The sequence below is a fragment of the Chiloscyllium plagiosum genome, unplaced genomic scaffold (assembly GCF_037043375.1).
Source record: "Chiloscyllium plagiosum isolate Xiang-an unplaced genomic scaffold, Cpla_swu_hap1 HiC_scaffold_29, whole genome shotgun sequence".
In the NCBI taxonomy this organism is placed as follows: Eukaryota; Metazoa; Chordata; class Chondrichthyes; order Orectolobiformes; family Hemiscylliidae; genus Chiloscyllium; species Chiloscyllium plagiosum.
This window is the reverse complement of record NW_028270167.1, coordinates 42722301-42743225: the sequence shown is the minus strand read 5'-3', so window position 1 is coordinate 42743225 and position 20925 is coordinate 42722301. Positions and strand designations below refer to the sequence as shown.

General features: G+C 43.4%; 1 protein-coding gene across 1 annotated transcript in view; it reads right to left on the bottom strand.

The window, feature by feature from the left end:
• LOC122540761 (suppressor of tumorigenicity 14 protein-like) overlaps window positions 1–20925 on the bottom strand; it is a 129250-nt gene that overhangs the window by 18177 nt on the left and 90148 nt on the right. Inside the window, exons 11-15 of the mRNA XM_043676959.2 lie at window positions 18394–18524; window positions 17857–17961; window positions 6780–6887; window positions 6302–6415; window positions 5945–6070 (exon numbers count right to left, since the gene is read on the bottom strand). Coding sequence (XP_043532894.2) covers window positions 5945–6070; window positions 6302–6415; window positions 6780–6887; window positions 17857–17961; window positions 18394–18524 — 584 coding nt within the window. The remainder of the gene's footprint in view (window positions 1–5944; window positions 6071–6301; window positions 6416–6779; window positions 6888–17856; window positions 17962–18393; window positions 18525–20925) is intronic.

Sequence of the window (20925 nt, the reverse complement as noted above, 5' to 3'; positions counted from 1 at the left end):
GAATGTGTCGAACTGCCTGACTTGTAAATACAGACAGTACCCACTGGGGTGGGGGGGCAGGGATAGAGGACATGGTGACAGAGAATGTAACAAGTAACACTAAAAGAAAGGGAAAAAATGGGAGTTGGTTCACAATTTGAAGGTGTTGAACTTAATATTAAATGTCATCACAAGACAGAAACTTGAAAATTGTGGTTTCAGTTCTTGTGAAAATTAGTCATTATCTATTTGCCTGCGAATAATCAGTTGTTTTTTGCAATATTCTGCTGTGGGACAGATGCACTACATGGCGACAGCAGCCATGAACTATACCATGGGACAGAAACAGTGCCCTTTGAAGCAACATAATGTAGCCGTCGAAAATGTGACCTCAGACCTGGTTATTGGGAGACAAACCTTGCCTTGGCCAATAACACAAGTGGTAATGAGGGAAAATCTCTAACGATTCAATGCACCAATACTAATCAAGATCTGTCAAGGCATGTTGCCATCGAGTTGCTACTTCCAATTCCAAACATAACAGCAGACTGGACACAAATTGCGGAAGAGGCAAAAGGCAATCCATCAAACTAAACACACAAAAACAATTAGAATGCGTGTTGATAATGTAAATGGAATTTTGTGAGACTCTGCAGCCGTAATATTGATTGTAATACTCAATAAGTATCAGCTCAGAAGGCGGAAAAATTAAATTATATCAAGGTTAGAAGTTGAAGTTGTAACAAAACAGAAGGGATGATTGTTATTATAAAAGGGATCATGTCAATCAAGTCATTAGACTTTTTAAATATATATATATATATATATATATACACACACATAATGCAGATGTAACACACCCACTGGGATTGATGGTGATCCCATGAGCAGTTAAGGTCATTTTCCTTTCATTCTGCTAAGATAGATACCTTTGGATTGATAAGAGGGAGATGTTGGCCAGTGGCTGCTCACACAAAAACAGCAGCTTGTGAACTCAAGTTACTGGAGCCCTAGCCCCTGTCTTGTGCTGGCTGGAACAAGTTCAAATCTAGACAGTTCAGGGGAATGACACAAGGTGTATATCCTTATCTGGTGGAAAAGTAATGAGGTAATTCTAAGAGAGTGTCTTTGGAGTGAGGTTATAGCGGGAAGACACAGGATCACCAGATGAGCCAAAGGAAAAGAGCCAATTGGGTAAGATAATGAAAAAGGATTAGAACAAAGAATTTTGGGCATTCTATCAGTGAAAACTTTGGAGACCAACCTTGACTGAAGTTGAGGACCCTCTGCTTGGAAGCGTAGAGATTACACAGAGAATCTGGGAATTGCCTAGTCAGCCTGAGCTCCTGTTCTTGAGTTTTAGCCTTTACTTTCAGTGACTGTTAAGTGGACCGTTTGAAAAAGCTAGTGGGTGTGCACATAGATTTGAGTTTTGTATGAACTGCATGCCTGCTTTTAACCGTTTCGTCTGTTTTAACTAACGAATAAATTTGATTCAGACTTAACTCTTTTCCTCTTTGCACTGAGCCAATAACTGTTGCTAAGGGTGGTAACCAGGCAACACTGGCAAGGGATTTTTTTGCTACACCCATAACTGTTGTTGAACCAAGGGGTGCTTGCGAGGCTCAGCTATTTCAGAGGACAGTTAATGGGCAGCAAGGTGGCTCAGTGGTTAGAACTGTCGCCTCACAGCGCCAGGGGACTGGGTTCGATTCCAGTCTCAGGCAACTGTCTGTATGGGTTTCCTCTGGATACTCCAGTTTCCTCCCATAGTCCAAAGTTGTGCAGGTTAGGTGAATTGGCCGTGCTAAATTATGAGGTAAAAACAATGACTGCAGATGCTGGAAATCAGATTCTGGATCAGTGGTGCTGGAAGAGCACAGCAATTCAGGCAGCATCCGAGGACAGGCAAAATCGACGTTTCGGGCAAAAGCCCTTCATCAGGAATAAAGGCAGAGAGCCTGAAGCGTGGAGAGATAAGCTAGAGGAGGGTGGGGGTGGGAAGAGAGTAGCATAGAGTACAATAGGTCAGTGGGGAAGGAGATGAAGGTGATAGGTCAGGGAGGAGAGGGTGGAGTGGATAGGTGGAAAAGGAGCTGGGCAGGTCGGACAAGTCCGGACAAGTCAGGGGATCGAGTTGCTGGAGGTTAGAAACTAGGATGAGGTGGGGGAAGGGGAAATGAGGAAACTGTTGAAATCCACATTGATGCCCTGGGGTTGAAGTATTCCGAGGCGGAAGATGAGGTGTCCTTCCTCCAGGCGTCTGGTGGTGAGGGAGCGGCGGTGGAGGAGGCCCAGCACCTCCATATCCTCGGCAGAGTGGGAGGGGGAGTTGAAATGTTGAGATTTGGTTGATTGGTGCGGGTGTCTCGGAGATGTTCCATAAAGCGCTCTGCTAGGAGGCGCCCAGTCTCCCCAATGTAGAGGAGACCGCATCGGGAGCAACGGATACAATAGATGATATTAGTGGATGTGCAGGTAAAACTTTGATGGATGTGGAAGGCTCCTTTAGGGCCTTCCGAGAACGCCTTCGCCCCCCTCCAACACACTGCATCCACCTGGACACCCCGCGCTGGCCTATTACCTGCCCTCGACCTCTTCATTTCCAACTGCCGCCGGGACATTAACCGCCTCAACCTGTCGACCCCCCTCCCCCACTCCAACCTCTCACCCTCACAACGCGCAGCCCTCCAATCCCTCTGCTCCAATCCTGACCTCACCATCAAGCCAGCGGACAAAGGGGGCGCAGTGGTAGTCTGGCGCACTGACCTCTACATCGCTGAAGCCAAACGCCAACTCGAGGACACCTCTTCCTACCGCCCCCTTGACCATGACCCCACCCCCCATCACCAAACCATAATCTCCCAGACCATACAGAACCTCATCACCTCAGGAGATCTCCCACCCACAGCTTCCAACCTCATAGTCCGGGAACCCCGCACTGCCCGGTTCTAGCTCCTTCCCAAGATCCACAAGCCTGACCACCCTGGCCGACCCATTGTCTCAGCATGCTCCTGCCCCACTGTACTCATCTCTACCTACCTCGACACTGTCCTATCCCCCCTAGTCCAGGAACTCCCCACATACGTTCGAGACACCACCCACGCCCTCCACCTCCTCCAAGACTTCCGTTTCCCCGGCCCCCAACGCTTCATCTTCACCATGGATATCCAATCCCTCTACACCTCCATCCGCCATGACCAGGGCCTCCAAGCCCTCCGTTTTTTCCTCTCCAGACGTTCCCAACAGTACCCCTCCACCGACACTCTCATTCGTTTGGCCGAACTGGTCCTCACCCTTAACAATTTCTCCTTTGAATCCTCCCACTTCCTCCAGACCAAAGGGGTAGCCATGGGTACACGTATGGGCCCCAGCAATGCCTGTCTCTTTGTTGGCTACGTAGAGCAGTTGATCTTCCGTAATTACACCGGCACCACTCCCCACCTCTTCCTCCGCTACATTGATGACTGCATTGGCGCCACCTCGTGCTCCCGCGAGGAGGTTGAGCAATTCATCAACTTCACCAACACATTCCACCCTGACCTTAAATTTACCTGGACCATCTCTGACACCTCCCTCCCCTTCCTGGACCTCTCCATCTCCATCAGTGACGACCGACTTGACACTGACATTTTCTACAAACCCACCGACTCCCACAGCTACCTGGATTACACCTCTTCCCACCCTACCTCTTGCAAAAATGCCATCCCGTATTCCCAATTCCTCCACCTCCGCCGTATCTGTTCCACCATAGAACACACCAGATGGCCTCCTCCTTTAGAGACCGCAATTTCCCTTCCCACGTGGTTAAAGATGCCCTCCAACGCATCTCATCCACATCCCGCACATCCGCCCTCAGACCCAACCCCTCCAACCGCAACAAGGACAGAACGCCCCTGGTGCTCACCTTCCACCCTACCAACCTTCGCATAAACCAAATCATTCGCCGACATTTCCGCCACCTCCAAACAGACCCCACCATCAGGGATATATTTCCCTCCCCACCCCTCTCCGCCTTCCGCAAAGACCGTTCCCTCCGTGACTACCTGGTCAGGTCCACGCCCCCCTACGACCCACCCTCCCATCCTGGCACTTTCCCCTGCCACCGCACTGTAAAACCTGTGCCCACACCTCCTCCCTCACCTCCATCCAAGGCCCTAAAGGAGCCTTCCACATCCATCAAAGTTTTACCTGCACATCCACTAATATCATCTATTGTATCCGTTGCTCCCGATGCGGTCTCCTCTACATTGGGGAGACTGGGCGCCTCCTAGCAGAGCGCTTTAGGGAACATCTCCGAGACACCCGCACCAATCAACCAAATCACCCCGTGGCTCAACATTTCAACTCCCCCTCCCACTCTGCCGAGGATATGGAGGTGCTGGGCCTCCTCCACCGCCGCTCCCTCACCACCAGACGCCTGGAGGAAGAACGCCTCATCTTCCGCCTCGGAACACTTCACCCCAGGGCATCAATGTGGATTTCAACAGTTTCCTCATTTCCCCTTCCCCCACCTCATCCTAGTTTCTAACCTCCAGCAACTCGATCCCCTGACTTGTCCGGACTTGTCCGACCTGCCCAGCTCCTTTTCCACCTATCCACTCCACCCTCTCCTCCCTGACCTATCACCTTCATCTCCTTCCCCACTGACCTATTGTACTTTATGCTACTCTCTCCCCACCCCCACCCTCCTCTAGCTTATCTCTCCACGCTTCAGGCTCTCTGCCTTTATTCCTGATGAAGGGCTTTTGCCCGAAACGTCGATTTTGCCTGTCCTCGGATGCTGCCTGAATTGCTGTGCTCTTCCAGCACCACTGATCCAGAACCCGTGCTAAATTATCCATAGTGTAGGTTAGATGCATTAGTCAGGAGTAAATGCAGAGTAATAGGGTAGGGGAATGGGTCTGGGTGGGATTCTCTCTGGAGGGTTGGTGTGGACTTGTTGGGGCAAATGGCCCGTTTCCACACTGTAGGATTCTATGATTCGAGTTAAGGATCAAACATATTGCTGTGATCCAGAACAGGTAAAAACAGATTTCCTTCCCCAAGGATTAGCAAGTAGAATTTTAAAAGACTCAGTTATGAGGGGAGATTGGATAGACTGAGTTTGTTTTTCCTGGAGCAGGGGAGGCTGACATGGGGGATCTGACTGGGGTAAATAAAAATTATGAAGGGTATAGAGAGTGTGGATCATGAGAATATTTTATGCATGGCAGGTATGTCTAAGACCAGAAGGCATAAGTTTAAGGTGAGGAGTAAATGGTTTAGAGGAGATCTGAGAATTTTTTTTTCACCCAGCGGGTAGTGGAAATTTGGAACACACTGCCTGAGACAGTGGTAGAACAGGTAGTCTCAACATTTAACTGGCATCTGGATAAGCACTGAAAATGTAATAGGCTGTGGACCAAGTGTAGGTAGATGGATTGGTGTAGTTTAGTGTTTGTTGGTCAGCGTAGACATGCAGGGGGAAATTGGTTTAGTTCAGTTGGCTGGGTTGTTGGCTTACAGAGCAGTGGGACGCCAACAGCATTGGTTCAATTCCCATCACCAGTTTGAGGATACCATTAAGGACTCTCCTTCTCAATCTCTTCCACTGCTTGAAGTGACCCTCAGGTTAAATCACCACCAGTCGCTTCTTTCAAAAACTGGTAAGACTATGGCGATGCAACAATAGGACATGCAGGACTCTATGACCCTCTTATTTAATAACTATGCTTCATGGTCACCCTCACTAGCTTTGAATTCCAAATGTAATTAACTGACTTCAAACTTACAAACTGCTGCAATAGTGAAATTTAAATCCATGTCCCGGAGCATTTCCTCTGGATTATTGGTCCAATGATATCCAATACCACAATCAGACCTTATTAAATGGTGATGCAGGCTCAAGGGAACGGGAAAGATTCAGTTCAAACTTAAGTATCAAGCACACAGAAAAGGCTGTGATGCAGCAATAAATACTTACTGCAGTTCTGCTCATCTGAACCATCTTCACAATCCTTTGTTCCATCACACTCTGGATTCTTCTTTTGGATGCAGAGACCATTCTTACAACTGTAGGTATTAGAGGTGCAGGGGACCGAACCTTGTTCTACAAAGAGAAAATAAACATCCAACTATTCATCAGGAAGCTAATCAGTTTCATAACTCAATACTGCCTCACCAATCACTGCAAACTTCTTTTAAAAGTTTGCAACAAGGTAGAAGAAGAAAACAATGCCCAGCACTGCTGGCACAGGTACAACAGATGACTAGACAAATGCTGTCCCCAAACATTTTCAGGGAAGGCACAACTCAGGAGTGAGATCTTGTTGCTGCTTACCATTCTTGCAATCTTTCTCATCGCTTCCGTCTCCACACTCATTAACCTGATTGCATTTTTGTTCCTTCGGGATACACTTTCCATTTGCACATTTCATCTCTTCACCATCACACTCTGAAAAATACAGAAATGACCAAGCATGAAGTTATTCCAATATCATTCTCCATCCAAAAGTACACCCTGTAGCCTTATGTGGAGAGAAATGTGGAAGAAAATAGGAGAGAGAAAAGTAAAAGTGGTTACTCGATGGGTAGTTCCAAAAGGCACCAAAAGGAATTTTCGGATGGGCAATATAAATAAATAAACTAGCTGAACCAAGAATGGCCACATCCCACAGAAGACGACAGAAGTTAGAGGGAGGGGCAATGGAAGAGGTGGGGTGAGGAAGTTACTGAACTAATGAGAAATGTGGTAGAGAATGGCAGGTGGGAGAACAGATCAAGGAATTATTGTAGCTATAATGGGTCAAAGTACTTACCGCAATTCATCTCATCACTGTTATCACCACAGTCGTCAACACCATCGCATCTCCAGAACATGGATTTACACAGACCGATATTACACCTGAACTGGTCTTTGCTGCAAACTGCGATGGAGGGAGAAGAAATCAGTAACATAACAGTGTGGATCCATCAACCTCACCCAGGGTTACCTCACTGTCAAAATCTAGAAATCAATTCCACAAAAGAACAATCTGTTGCGCCAAACAAGTGTTTTCTGACGTCATTCCCAAGTGACAGCTCTGATTTTAAGATTCTTACTTTGTTCTTGATTTCTGCAGAAGAATTTCCACCATACTAAAATCTAACATTTTAAACTTTTGAATTATATTAAAATCTCAAGGTAAGACAAATTGAATTTGTACAGCATATCCTCATAATCTGATCTTCAAGTTTTTTTTTTAATGTGTAACTTAGGTGTGTCCAGAATGGAACAGTTCTTCAAATACAATTTGAATCATATTTTTTGCTTTGATAAATCTCACCTGTTCTGCACCATTGCTGACTGATTATTTCTTGTAAGTGTACATTGTGTGTACATGGCCAACTAAACCTCTTTGCTACTCCAGTTACTGGTTTGTCACAAGTCAGAATATATTCGAATTTGTCTCAGATTCAAAACAGATGATCTCTTTCTATACACAGTGCCCAGCCCTGTCTTAGACTATCTAGCACAAACGTAGGTACAGTATCACTGCATCACGAGAGCCTGAGTTCAAGAATTGTGTCATAACATACCTGATCTGGTTGATTAAAAAAAAGCTACAAAGCCCTGTTGGTTCAGGTCATAAGGAGCAGTGTATGTACATTAGTTTGATTTAATATACAGAATTAAATCGGTAATCAATAGAAGAAGCCACTTAAGATCTGTCAAGTTCAATTGCCTTCTCTTTTTAGCAGTTTTTCCAGAACGTTCAGCTAAATTAACCATTCCTAACCAGGGGAAAGAGGAAAAGGCAGGCACAGCTTGTGGATTGATTAAAGGTCACGCAGAGATCATGACTGTCTCGTTTAGGCCGACAGATGGAGCTATCTGCCTATACTAGGAATCTACACAGTGGCCAACCCTCCATTTTCACAGAAGTAGTGAATTAGTTTTCGACTGCTAATTCCCTAAACTTTGAAATTCCACCCTAAATCTGTCTAGCCACTCTAAAGTCAATCTATAGTGATCACATTTGGTCAACTGTCCTAACTGTGTTAATTTCTGTTTGCAAAGTCTGTTATGAAATACCTTGGGATTTATTCTGCTGAAGCACTAGAGGGTATGAGCTATAAGGTGAGACTAGAAAAACTTGGGTTGTTTTCTCTGGACTAACAGAGGCTGAGCAGAGACTTGACAGAAGTCTATAAAATTATGAGATGCCTAAATAGAGTTGACTGTCAGAATCATTTTTCCCCAGAGTTGAAATGTTTAAAACCAGGGGGCATGTATTTAAGGTAAGGGGAGAAGTTCAAAGGAGATGTGAGGGGTAAGTTTATTTTTTACACAATGTATGGTAGAAATCTGCAACCCACTGCCAGAGATAGTGGTGGTGAAGGTAGATATGATAAGGATGTCGAAGGGATTTTTAGATAACTACATGAATGTGCAAGCAATAGAGGGATATGGAGCAAGGCAGACAGCAAGGATTAATTTAGTTTGGTGACATGTTTGGCACAATGTTGTGGGCTGAAGGGCCTGTCTCTGTGCTGTACCATACTATGTTCCATATAAATGCAATTTATTCTTTTAGTAATATCTGTGATACTTTAATTCATCATTATAAACCAAGTCAAACTCTGTTTAGAGAGAAATTGGAGTATCCTATGCTAATCCCATTTTCAATGGAAAATCTCACCATTGATCTGCAGAACTTCTGCACCTTTGAAGGAATTATTCAAGGACAATTATTCTTAAGACGACAGAAGGAAGAATAATATCAATTGACTTTGCAAAGTTGATGAATTCACGGCTGAATGTATTTCATGCCAACAAGCATTTTGAAGATTCTGTGTAACAGCTATAATGATAAAAAAATCAAGACATCTCTTTACACAGCAGCAAAAATTGAAATGTATCAATGGTGGGACTCAATGTTTAAGCCACTTCAATCAGGACTGCAATGATTAGGTGCTACTAAATTTTCAACAAGATTTAAAAATTGACAAGAAAACTTATAGATGCACAAAAGCAACCAACATCATTGAAAATGTTTCAGCTCCAAAACTGCATCTTGAATTACGATATATCTTCTCAGTTGGAACAGATATCTCAAATAAAAGGAAACACTTTTCTTATTATATTTGTTATAGGGTCATAGAAGTGCACAGCACAGAAAGAGACCTTTGGCTTATCGTGGATGTACAATTCAAACAACAAACTACCTATTCTAATTCCTTAGTCTTGTATGCTTTGGCATTGCAAGTGCACTCTAAATGCTTCTTAAATCTTCAAGGGTTTTTGCCTCTCCCATTTTTACAGGGACAGTTCCTGATTCCTAACACCCTCTGGGTGAAAAATCTTTCCCTTACATCTCCTCTAAACGTCTGGCCCCTTACCTTTAATCTATGCTCCAGATCAATGATTCCTGTCAAGGGGAAAACTTGTTCTTTGTCTAGCCTATCTATGCCCCTCGATTAAGATAGGAGCAGAAGGCAGCCATTCAGCCCTTCAAGCTTGCTCCGCCATTCATCACTATCATGGCTAATTATCCAACTCAATAACCTAATCCTGCTTTTTCTCCATAACCTTTGATCCCATTCGTCCCAAGTGCTATATCTAGCCACCTCTTGAATGCAGGGAGAAAGTGAGAATTGCAGATGCTGGAGATCAGAGTCGAAGAGTGTGATGCAGAGAAAGCATAGCTGGACAGGCAGCGTCCGAGAAGCAGGAGAATCGACGTTTCGAGCATAAGGTCTTCATCAGGAATGCAGTTATGATGAAGATCTTTTGCTCAAAACATCGATTCTCCTGCTCCTCGGATGCTGCCTGACTGGCTGTGCTTTTCCAGCACCACACTCTTCGCCTCCTGAATACAGTCACTCTTTTGGCATCAACTACTTCCTGTGGTAATGAATTCCACAGGCTCACCACTCTTTGGGTGAAGAAATATTCGCTAATCTCCACCCTAAACGGTCCACCCAAATCCTCACACTGGGGCACACCCACCATCAGGAACATCCACCCTGTCTAATCATGTGCCCTCTCAATCTCCTCTGCTCGAAGGAAAACATGATGTGGAGGTGCCGGTTTTGGACTGGAGTGGAAAAGTTAAAAATCACTACTCCAGGTTATAGTCCAACAGGTTTATTTGGAAGGACAAGCTTTCAGAGTATGACCTGACAAAGGAGCACTCCGAAAGCTTATGATTTATTTGGAAGGACAACATGGTGTTGTGTGAATTTTAACGAAGGAAAACAATCCAACCTAATCTCTCTTCATAGCCAAAATTCTCTAACCCAGGCAACATCTTGGTAAATCTCCTCTGTCACTTCTCCAGTGCAATCACATCCTTCCTTTAATGTGGATTCCAGACTGCACATAATACTCCAGCCATGGCCTAACCAACATTTTGTACAGCTCCAGCATAATCTTCCTGCTTTTAAACTTGAAGCCTCAGCTAATAAATTCAAGTATACTATAAGTCTTAATTCCTGTATCCACCTTAAGGAATCAGTGGACATTCACATGAAGATCGATCTAGCACTTCTTAGGTTCCTACCATTCATCATTGATTCTGTTGCCTGGTTTTTCCTGACCAAGTGGATTACCTCACAATTAGGCAGAGTAGTTTGTTGTAAAGATGGAAGAGCCCATGCTAAATAACTGATTTTTCCACTTGAAACAACAGCCCTGTTTCTCTTGGCATAGATGCTGCTGATGAACATACAGTTTTCAGCACTATTTTTATATCAAATTTCCAGCATGCATAAGATTTTGCCTCATGTTGGAATGAAGAACATCACACTATTAAAACAATCTAGAAGGGAGAGGCCGTGATATAAACCACATTCTATATTACTGATAATGTTTTTGTCTATTCAATTGCAACTTCGCTCAATGCTGAAGCCATTAAATGACAAAAAAATTTATGTTGGACACTATTGTCATGTGATTGTTCTGAAGGCTTTCATGTTGTTTTTAGATTAGATTACATTACATTACAGTGTGGAAACAGGCCCTTCGGCCCAACAAGTCCACACCGACCCGCCAAAGCGCAACCCACCCATACCCCTACCCCTACATTTACATTTACTAAATTGCCTGTAGTGTTAGGTAAGGGGTATGGCCAATTCACCTGACCTGCACATCTTTGGACTGTGGGAGGAAACCGGAGCACATCTTTGGACTGTGGGAGCACTGCTGGCTCACAGCGCCAGAGACCCAGGTTCAATTCCCTCCTCAGGTGACTGTCTGTGTGGAGTTTGCCCATTCTCCCAGTGTCTGCATGGGTTTCCTTTGGGTGCTCCGGTTTCCTCCCACAGTCCAAAAATGTGCAGGTCAGGTGAATTGGCCATGCTAAATTGCCCATAGTGTTAGGAGAATGGGTCTGGGTGGGTTGCTCTTCAGAGGGTCGGTGTGGACTTGTTGGGCCAAAGGGCCTGTTTCCACCTTGTAAGTAATCTAATCTAAACCTCGGCACAACATCGTGGCCAAAGGGCCTGTTCTGTGCTGTACTTTTCTATGTTCTAAAATGCCCACCAATGTTAACCCCATTTCCCTGCACTTGACCCATATCCTTCTAATCCTTTCCTATCCATGTATCTGTCCAAATCCCTTTTAAATGTTGTTAACGTTGTTAACGCCTCAAACACTTTCACTGGCAGCTCATTCCATATTCATACCACCCTCAGAAAATATTTATTCTCTCCCCTCTAACCTTAAACTGATATTTTCCAGTCCTCAATTCCCCAACCCTGAAGACTGAGTGCATTTACCTTATCCATGATCTTATACACTTCTAATAAAGATCCCCCCTCCAGTCTTCCAAGCTGGAGAGAAAAATGTCCTAGCTTGTCCAGCCTCTCCCTATAACTCAGACCATTGAGTCTTGGCAAACTCCTTGTAAATTTTTTCTGCACTCTTTCCAATTTAATATCCTTCGCATAGCAAAGTGACTGAAACTGAACACAATACTCCAAAGTGCGGCCTTACCAATGTCTTGTACAACTGCAACATAACTTCCCAACTTCTATACTCAGAGCCCTGTCTGATGAAGGCCAAAAGCCTTCTTCACTGAGCTGACTACCTGCGACTCACTTTTCACCTGAACTCCAAGATCCCTCAGTTCCACTACGCTCCTTAAGACCCTACCATTCACCATGAAACTCCTACCTTGATTTGACTTTGCAAAATGCAAGACCTCACACTTATCTATATTAAACTCAACTTGCCAATTCTCAGCTTACTTTCCCAGCTGAACAAGGTCCTGTTGCAATTTCTGGTAACCTTCTCACTGTCCACGATATCGCCAATTTTAGTGTCATCCACAAATTTACTAATCATGCCTTGTATATTCTCAACCAAATCACTGATACAGATAGCAAACGGCAAAGTGCCCAGCACCAACCCGAGGCACTCCTCTAGTCACAGATCTCCAGTCCGACAAGCATCCTTCCGCTATTACCCTCTGCCTCCTACCATCAAGCCAATTATGTGTCAAATTTGCCAGCTCCCCCTAGATTCCATGCAATCTAACCTTCCAGAGCAGACCAAAATGTGGAACCTTATCAAAGGCCTTACTGAAACAGAAAACAACTGTAAAATTCTGAGATTATAGAGGGATTTTGGGGTTCTAGTGCAGCAGTCACAGAAAGTTAGTTGCAAGTACAGCATGGAAATCAAAAAAGCTAATGGGATGCTATCCTTTATTACAAGAGAAATTGAATATAAAAATAAGAATATTAAGCTTCACTTGTACAGGACATTGGTCAAACTTTAATAACACCAAAACTGCACACATTACTCAATATAAAGGAAGTAACAAAAGGAACTAGTTGCTGACATCCAAATTTGATCACACAACTATAATCACTGCACCACTGAGGATCTTCACTGCATGAGCACTTCACTCTCAAAATCCTTCCCTAAAACCCTTTCTATCTCGCTTTAAGAATATCTTTGAAGAAAGTATTTTATTTTTTGCTCAGCTTTTGGTCATCTCATCCAATTTCTCCTTGAGTTTGCTTTACAGTTCATCTTTGGAACATTTCATGAGTATTCTACATAAACACAAGCTCCTTTTCCTTTTTTTATGAAACCTTATTCAACTTACTATGCCCAAGCTGCTCCAACATTGGCATTTACGTGACAATGTGGAAACTTGCTGAGGCAGATCTCTGTTTAATTCTTCTTTGGCCTCAGGGGAAGTGCTAGAAGACTGGAGAACAAGTAATGTGGTTCCCCTTTTTCAGAGGGGTGGTAGAGAAAAAACAGGAAATTACAGACTGGTGAGTCTCACATCAATGGTAGGAAAACTACTGGAGAAAACTTTGAAAGAGTGAATTAATACCCAATTAGACAGGCATGGGTTAATTCACAATAGTCAGCATAATTTTGTCAGATAGAAGTCATGACTGACCAATTTGTTAGAATTTTTTGAAAATGCAAACCAGTGTGTGGATGAGGGAAGTTTAGTTGAGGTAGTGTATATGGATTTTAGCAAAGCTTTCGACAACATCCCTCATGGGAGACTGATTAAGAAGGTTAAAGCACATGGAATTGAGGGAAACTTGGAGAGATGGATCAGAAACTGGCTTAGGAATAGGACACAAAGGATAGTGGTAGAAGGCTGTGTGAGTGACTGGAGCCCGGTTTCCAGTGGTATACCACAGGGGTCAGTACTGGAGCCCTTAAAGTTTGATATTTACATAAATGATATAGATGAAACTGTGAGGGAACTGTTAAGCAAATTTGGAGGGGACACTAAGAATTATAGTTTATAGGAAGATATAAATGGTTTAGTCAGGTGGGCAAACGAGTGGCAGATGGTATTTACCCCGATAAGCCAAAGTGTAGAAGAAACAAGATGAGGGAGTATTTAATGAATGGCAGGGCACTGAGGAGCTTAGAGGAACAGAGGGATCATGGAGAAATTATTCACAGATCCCTGAAGTCAGCACAGCATGTGAATAGGACAGTTAAGGTGGCATATTAGACATTGTGGCATAAAGTATAGGAGCAAGGATATAATGTGCAGAGCGTTGCTTAGGCCACAAATGGAGAACTTGTGTGCAGTTCTGGTCACCTCACTGCAGGAAGGATGTGATAGCACTAGAAGGGATATAAAGAAGATTCACCAGAATGTTGCCTGGGATGGAGAATTTGAGCTATAAGGAGAAACTAGATAGGCTTTGACTGTTTTCTTTCAAGCAATGAAGACTGAGAGGAGACATGATTGAGGTGTATAAGATTATGGGGGTTATGGACAGGGTAACTAGAGTGCAGCTATTCATGTTGATTGAAGGGTCAATCATGAGGGCAAAGTTTTGGGATAAGGGGCAGGAAATCCAGAGGAGATTTGGCTAAAAACATTCTTACTCAGCAGGTGGTGGGAATCTGGAAAGCATTGTCTGAGAATGTAGTGGACACTGGTATTCATATAACATTTTAAAAATATTTTGACAAGTACTTCAAATATCATAATATTCAAGGATATGGGACAAATGCAGGAAATTGAGATTAGCCCATCAAGTATTTACCTACATAGCTACCACTGAAAGTGCACTAAAGAGCCTTTTCTGTGTGGTATGATTCCATGTCCTGTGACAAAAAGCAGAACAATTTAACCTGGCCGATTACCACCCCAGTTCTGAACTCTCAATTAGCAATATCCATGATTTGGGCTACAAAGTGGCAAGTTACATTTGCTCCACACAACAGTTCACAGAGAGATTTTGTTAGGTTAAATAAGAGGACAAAACATTGGTAGATGGAGCATAATATTAGAAAATGTGAACTTGTTAATTTTGGAAGGGAGATCAAAAGGACACAATATTACTGGTGACCAGGATTAGGGATAATTAACATGGTTTTGTGAAGGGTAGGTCGTGCCTCACAAACCTTACTGAATTCTTTCAGAAGGTGACCAAACAGGTGGATGAGGGTAAAGTGGTTGATGTGGTATATATGGATTTCAGTAAGGCATTTGATAAGGTTTCCCATGGTAGGCGATTGCACAAAATACAGAAGCATGGGATTGAGGGTGATTTAGTGGTTTGGATCAGAAATTGACTAGCTGAAAGAAGACAGAGGGTGGTGGTTGATGGGAAATGTTCATCTTGGAGTTCAGTTACTAGTGGCGTACCACAAGGATCTGTTTTGTGTCCACTGCTGTTTGTCATTTTTATAAATGACCTGGACGAGGGTTTGCAGGTGACACTAAGGTCGATGGAGTTGTGGATGCATTACTGAAGGATGTTGCAGGTTACAGAGGGACATAGATAAGCTGCAGAGCTGGGCTGAGAGGTGGCAAATGGAGTTTAATGCGGAAAAATGTGAGGTGATTCACTTTGGAAGGTGCAACTGGAAAGCCGAGTACTGGGCTAGTGATAAGATTCTTGGTAGCGTTAATGAACAGAGAAATCTCTGTGTCCAGGTACATAGATCTCTGAAAGTTGCCACCGGATTTAGGGCTGTTAAGAAGGCCGCCAGTATGTTAGCTTTTATTAGCAGAGGGATTGAGTTTCAGAGCAACGATGTCATGCTGCAGCTGTACAAAACTCTGGTGCGGTCGCACTTGGAGTATTGTGTACAGTTCTGGTCACTGCACTATAGGAAGGATGTGGAAGCTTTGGAAAGGGTTCAGAGGGGATTTACTTGGAAATTGCCTGATATGGAGGGAAGATCTTATGAAGAAAGACTGAGAGACTTGAGGCTGATTTCATTAGAGAGAAGGTGATTAATTATCTTTTGTGTCTCAATTAAGTCACGTTTCAGAGGTTTAGAAAGAGTGGACAGTGAGAGCCTTTTTCCTCGGATGATAATGGCTAGCACAAGGGGACATAGCTTTAAATTGAGGGCTAATAGATATAGAACAGATGTCAGAGGTAGTTTCTTTACTCAGAGTAGAAGGGGTATGGAATGGTCTGCGTGCAACAGTAGTAGATTCGCCAATTTTAAGGTTATTTAAATGGTCACTGGATAGACATTTGGATGAAAATGGAATAGTGTAGGTTTGATGGGCTTCAGATTGGTTCCACAGGTCAGCACAACATTGAGGCCGAAGGGCCTGTACTGTGCTATAATGTTCCATGGAGAGATTGCCTTCAGTAAAAGTTGAACTGATTCAAAATCTAATTATAATCTAGAATAATGAAAGGTGATCTCATTATAACATAAACGATTGTTAAGGGGCTTGACAGGAGAGGAGGATATTTTCCCTTCATGGGAGAGTCTCAGACCAAAGGGCATATTCTTAGATTTAAATAGCCACCCATTTTATTCTGATGTGAGGCGGAATTTCTTCTCGCAGGGGCTTGAGTGCCTGTGCAACTCCTTCCCACATTGAGTGCTATAGGGCCAGAGTCATTGTCTCAGCCTTAAATATGCACAAATTCTTGATCAATAGGGAAATCAAGGGTATGTGGAAAGGGCAGGAAAATAGAGGTGAGGAATGTCATCAGCGCAGCCTCAGTCCTATTGTATGGCTACAATATGTCAGAAGCGAGAATTTCTGCAGTGTGTAATTCACGTCCCAAAACCTATTCATCACTGACAAAACACAAATCATGAGTGTGATAGAATACTTTCCACTTACCTGGATGAGTGTAGCTCCAACAGCACAAGAAGTTGGCACTATCCAGGACAGAGCAGCCCGCTAGATAGTCACCACATCTGCAAATAGTTACTTCCTCCCACCTTACAGCAGTATCAACTACACTCAAAAATGTACTGCTGACATTCAGAGTTCCTAAAACAGTATCATCCAAAACCATGACAACTACCATCTACAAGGATAAGGGTAGCAGACACATGAGAACACCACCTGCTAAAAACCCCTCCAAAACACGCACCATGCTGTCTTGGAACTATATTGCTGTTCCTTTAATGTCATTGGTCAAAATCTTGGAATTCCCTCCCTCCCACCCAACAACATTGTGAACCAACCTACAACAGTTTAAGGTAGCACCTCATCAGATTTTCAACAGCAATTAGGGATGGGCTAGAAATGCTGGACCCACATGCCATGAATGAATAAAAAGTGATGTTTCCTGGCTGGATCCCTAATTGTCCTTGAGAATGTGGTGCCAAGCTGCCTTCTTGACCTGCTGCTGTGTGTGGTTCAGATACACACACAGTGCAATTAGGGAGGTAGTTTCAGAATTTTAAGTCAGTAACAGTGAAGGAATGTTGATGACTGGACTGGAGCACAGAAAGTTAGCAGCTTTGCGTTAGTCTTCTGAATTGTTGAAAGCAGGAAGAGGTATAGTTTTAAGGAACAGCAAAACAAATTTTCATTTTCAGAGTTAAGAGTACGAGCCACTGACAAGGTGAGCCTATTCCTGTATTGCAACCTCATTATAATAGTTTTTAAATTTATTCTAGAAAACTACTAAAGCACTGGAATCAATGGAGATACAGGGAGAAGCATGTTTCAATTTACTAGCCAAATAATTGCAGAGATATTTATGAAAAAAAACTCTCTCAGTCCAGCAACATTTCTATTACAACTGTTGCCACTTCATAGAATCTGTTCCTGATTTCACATCACACACTCAGAGGATCATCCTTCAAAGAGGGAGCTGAATAATTAATATTACTTGGGATGTAGCACTTGTACAAATTAAATTCTCTCAGGTTGTTATCTTTTGGTTGGAGCTAAAGATACCCAGACTCATGCTGTTACATTTTATAGAGCATTGTTTCATTGTATACACTTTCTCATGCACTCTTCCTGCTCGGTGGCTTTTGTCAATCTTTCAGCAGATGCTGTCCCAGAGCTTTCTTTTCTCATTCAGGATAGGGCACGTATAGTACATTTCTCTAATTATAAGACACCTACAACACCCATTATTACACAGGCACAAGCCCACCCTCACCAAAAGAAAACATTTGGTAAAAAGGACACTCACTGCAGCCGATTTCATCGCTGTGGTCCCCACAGTCGTTCCAGCCATCACACTTCAGGTCCTTCCCAATACAATTGCCGTTCTTGCAAGCTAACTTGTCGGTACAGGCTGTTTTTGGGAGGGTGGGGAGAGAGAGAGAGAGAGAGAGAGAGAAAGAGAGAGACAGAGACAGACAAGATCGATTAGTTCTTAGATTTTCGCAAACTGTTAATGCTACTCATTGTTGATGTGTAAGCAAACGCAAAGCACTCTTTAGCAGCATTATTAGAGCAGATGTAGATAAATAACCAAAGTTACATTTCAAAGCAGTCACCAGTAGTGGAGCAATTAAAATCAGGGAGACACACACTGGGAGTCGAGACAGACAGATAGATTTAGAACAACCACCTGTGAGCATGTGCATGTTACATGAAATGAAGCTGAAGAGACATATCAGAGTGAGTTTGGGCTGCTTTAATCATTCTATGCATTACCTCCTTGTAACCTCCCACCATTTCTCTCACCTGTCCCCACACCTTTAATCATCCCTCTGCAACTTACATGTACTCGGGTCGTAAGGTTCAAAAGTAGCAAAAAATCCCCGATCTGACTCCGCTTCATTAGAGTGGAATCTCACTGTCATCTCATTTCCATGGCCCAGTTTAATTTGTGTTGATTGCTTTCCACAGATCCTGAAACATGCACAGAATACAGGTAATCCAACAGCAACGAGTAGAGGGCCTTCAAACACAGTAAAACTAGTCTGGATACTAAAAAGAAATTACGACATAATAATGAAGACCATTGAGACAGGTTAAAAAAGGTAAAATCAGTATAGTCCTAGGGATGTTCTCCCATTAAAAAGAGATGTCTAGAGATGATTTAACCAGAGGGTCACCATGTCTAAGGTGAAGGGGGTGCGGGGTCAGGGAGAATGTTGAAGAGAGTCCTTCATGGTAACCTCAGCAGGTGCAGGAATTGAACCAACGCTGTTGGCCTCTCTGCATTGCAAACCAACCATCCAGCCAACTGAGCTAGCCAACTCTCTTGTATTTGACCAACTTGTCAAATTTGTATTTTAAAAAAAACTTTCCTAAAGGTACAGAGATATATAAATAGGAAAACAGAAGTTTGGGAGGTGGAGGAATGCTAGCTGAAGGCAGGGCCATCAATAGTGGAGCACTTAAACCGGAGTAAGCTCAAAAACTTCGAACTGGAGGTGCAGAGGGTCAAGGGACAGGAGGACATGGTCAAGGCTATTGAGAGATCAAAAATAAAAATTTCAGAAGCAAAATCAGAACTAGTACGGGATACTAGTTCTGGGCGGCACGGTGGCACAGTGGTTAGCACTGCTGCCTCACAGCGCCAGAGACCCGGGTTCAATTCTTGCCTCAGGCGACTGATTGTGTGGAGTTTGCACGTTCTTCCTGTGTCTGCGTGGGTTTCCTCCAGGTGCTGTGGTTTCCTCTCTCAGTCCAAAAATGTGCAGGTTAGGTGAATTGGCCATGCTAAATTGCCTGTAGTATTAGGGGCAGGGGTAAATGTAGGGGAATGGGTCTGGGTGGGTTGCACTTCGGCGGGTCGGTGTGGACTTGTTGGGCCGAAGGGCCTGTTTCCACACTGTAATGTAATCTAATCTAAAACTAGTTTGGTCTCAGCTTTGTGCACATTTTCTGGGCATGACAATCTAGGAAGTATGTATGCATTGGACAGAGGACACAAAATGATTATACGAATGATTAAGAGATGAGGAAGTTATGTTGTTAAGATGGATTAGAGAAGCTGGGATAATTCTCCTTGGAGAAAAAGCTCTAGAGTGACAGAAGATCTTATAGAGTGTTAAAAATCATGAGGGGGACGTGGGGCTGGAACAGAGCTGACAGAAAAAATTCTTGGAGGCTCAGTGTTTAGTACTGCTGCATCACAGCACCAGGGACCCGGCTTCGATTCTAGCCTCGAGTGGAGTTTGCACAATTCTCCCCATTAATTTTTTGTGATTTTCTCTCTGCCTCAATTATTTGGATTTTAGGTTATCCCCTTCATTTGCTATTTAGATGTTGACACTTTACTCACGTCATTTGTATGATCTTTTGATATCTCTGCTATAAATTCTCTGCATACGTATCACCTGAAGGGGCAGCACTTCAAAAGATTATAATTTTAAATAAAGCTGTTGGACTATACTCTGCAGTCATGTGACTTCAGGCATTAAGAAGGCAGGAGACAAATTACTTGGTATAGTATTCCTTGACTCTGACCCGATTGTGTAGTCGCAATATGTATATGACTATTTGTGTTCAGTTTCTAGTCAACAGTAATCGTCCAGGATATAAACGGTGGGGGATTCCATTAAAAATCAAGGAACAGTGGCTAGAGTTTGTCTTGTTGGTGGTGGTCATTGCCTGGCACTTGTGTGGCATGAATATCAATTGCCACTTGTCAGTCTAACCTGAGTTGTTTGGGTCTTGTTGCACTTGAACATGGGCTGCTTTAGTATCTGAGGAGTCACCAATAGTATTGAACATATGCAATCATTAATGAACATCCCCACTTCTGACATTATGATGGAAGGAGAGGATGAAGCAGTTTATGATGATTGGGACAAAACACTAGGCCTAAGGAATGCCTACAATGACATGCTGACAGTCAGTTAGACAGAGCAGCTTGGCAGATATCTTTCAACTCCAGTAGCACCAGGGTTCCTGGATTTCATAGTCATTAGCATTCTGCAGCAGGTGTCACCAAAGAACTGACATAAAGCATTATAGTTTGGTTTCTGTTGTCACACTGAAAAGTGTGTAATTTTTATAACCGTGAAACTCTTTTGTTTTCAGCTGATAAATGAAATTTCAATACTTAACCCGAGAATGTATTTTGTGCAATATTGCAAGGTTTGTAGTTCAGGTTGAGGTTTAGGGTGTAGGTTTGCTCGCTGAGCTGTAGGTTTGATGTCCAGACGTTTCATTACCTGGCTAGGTATCATCATCAGTGCAACCTCCAAGTGAAGCGAAGCTGTTGTCTCCTGCTTTCTATTTATATGTTTGTCCTGGATGGGGTTCCTGGGATTTGTGGTGATGTCATTTCCTGTTCATT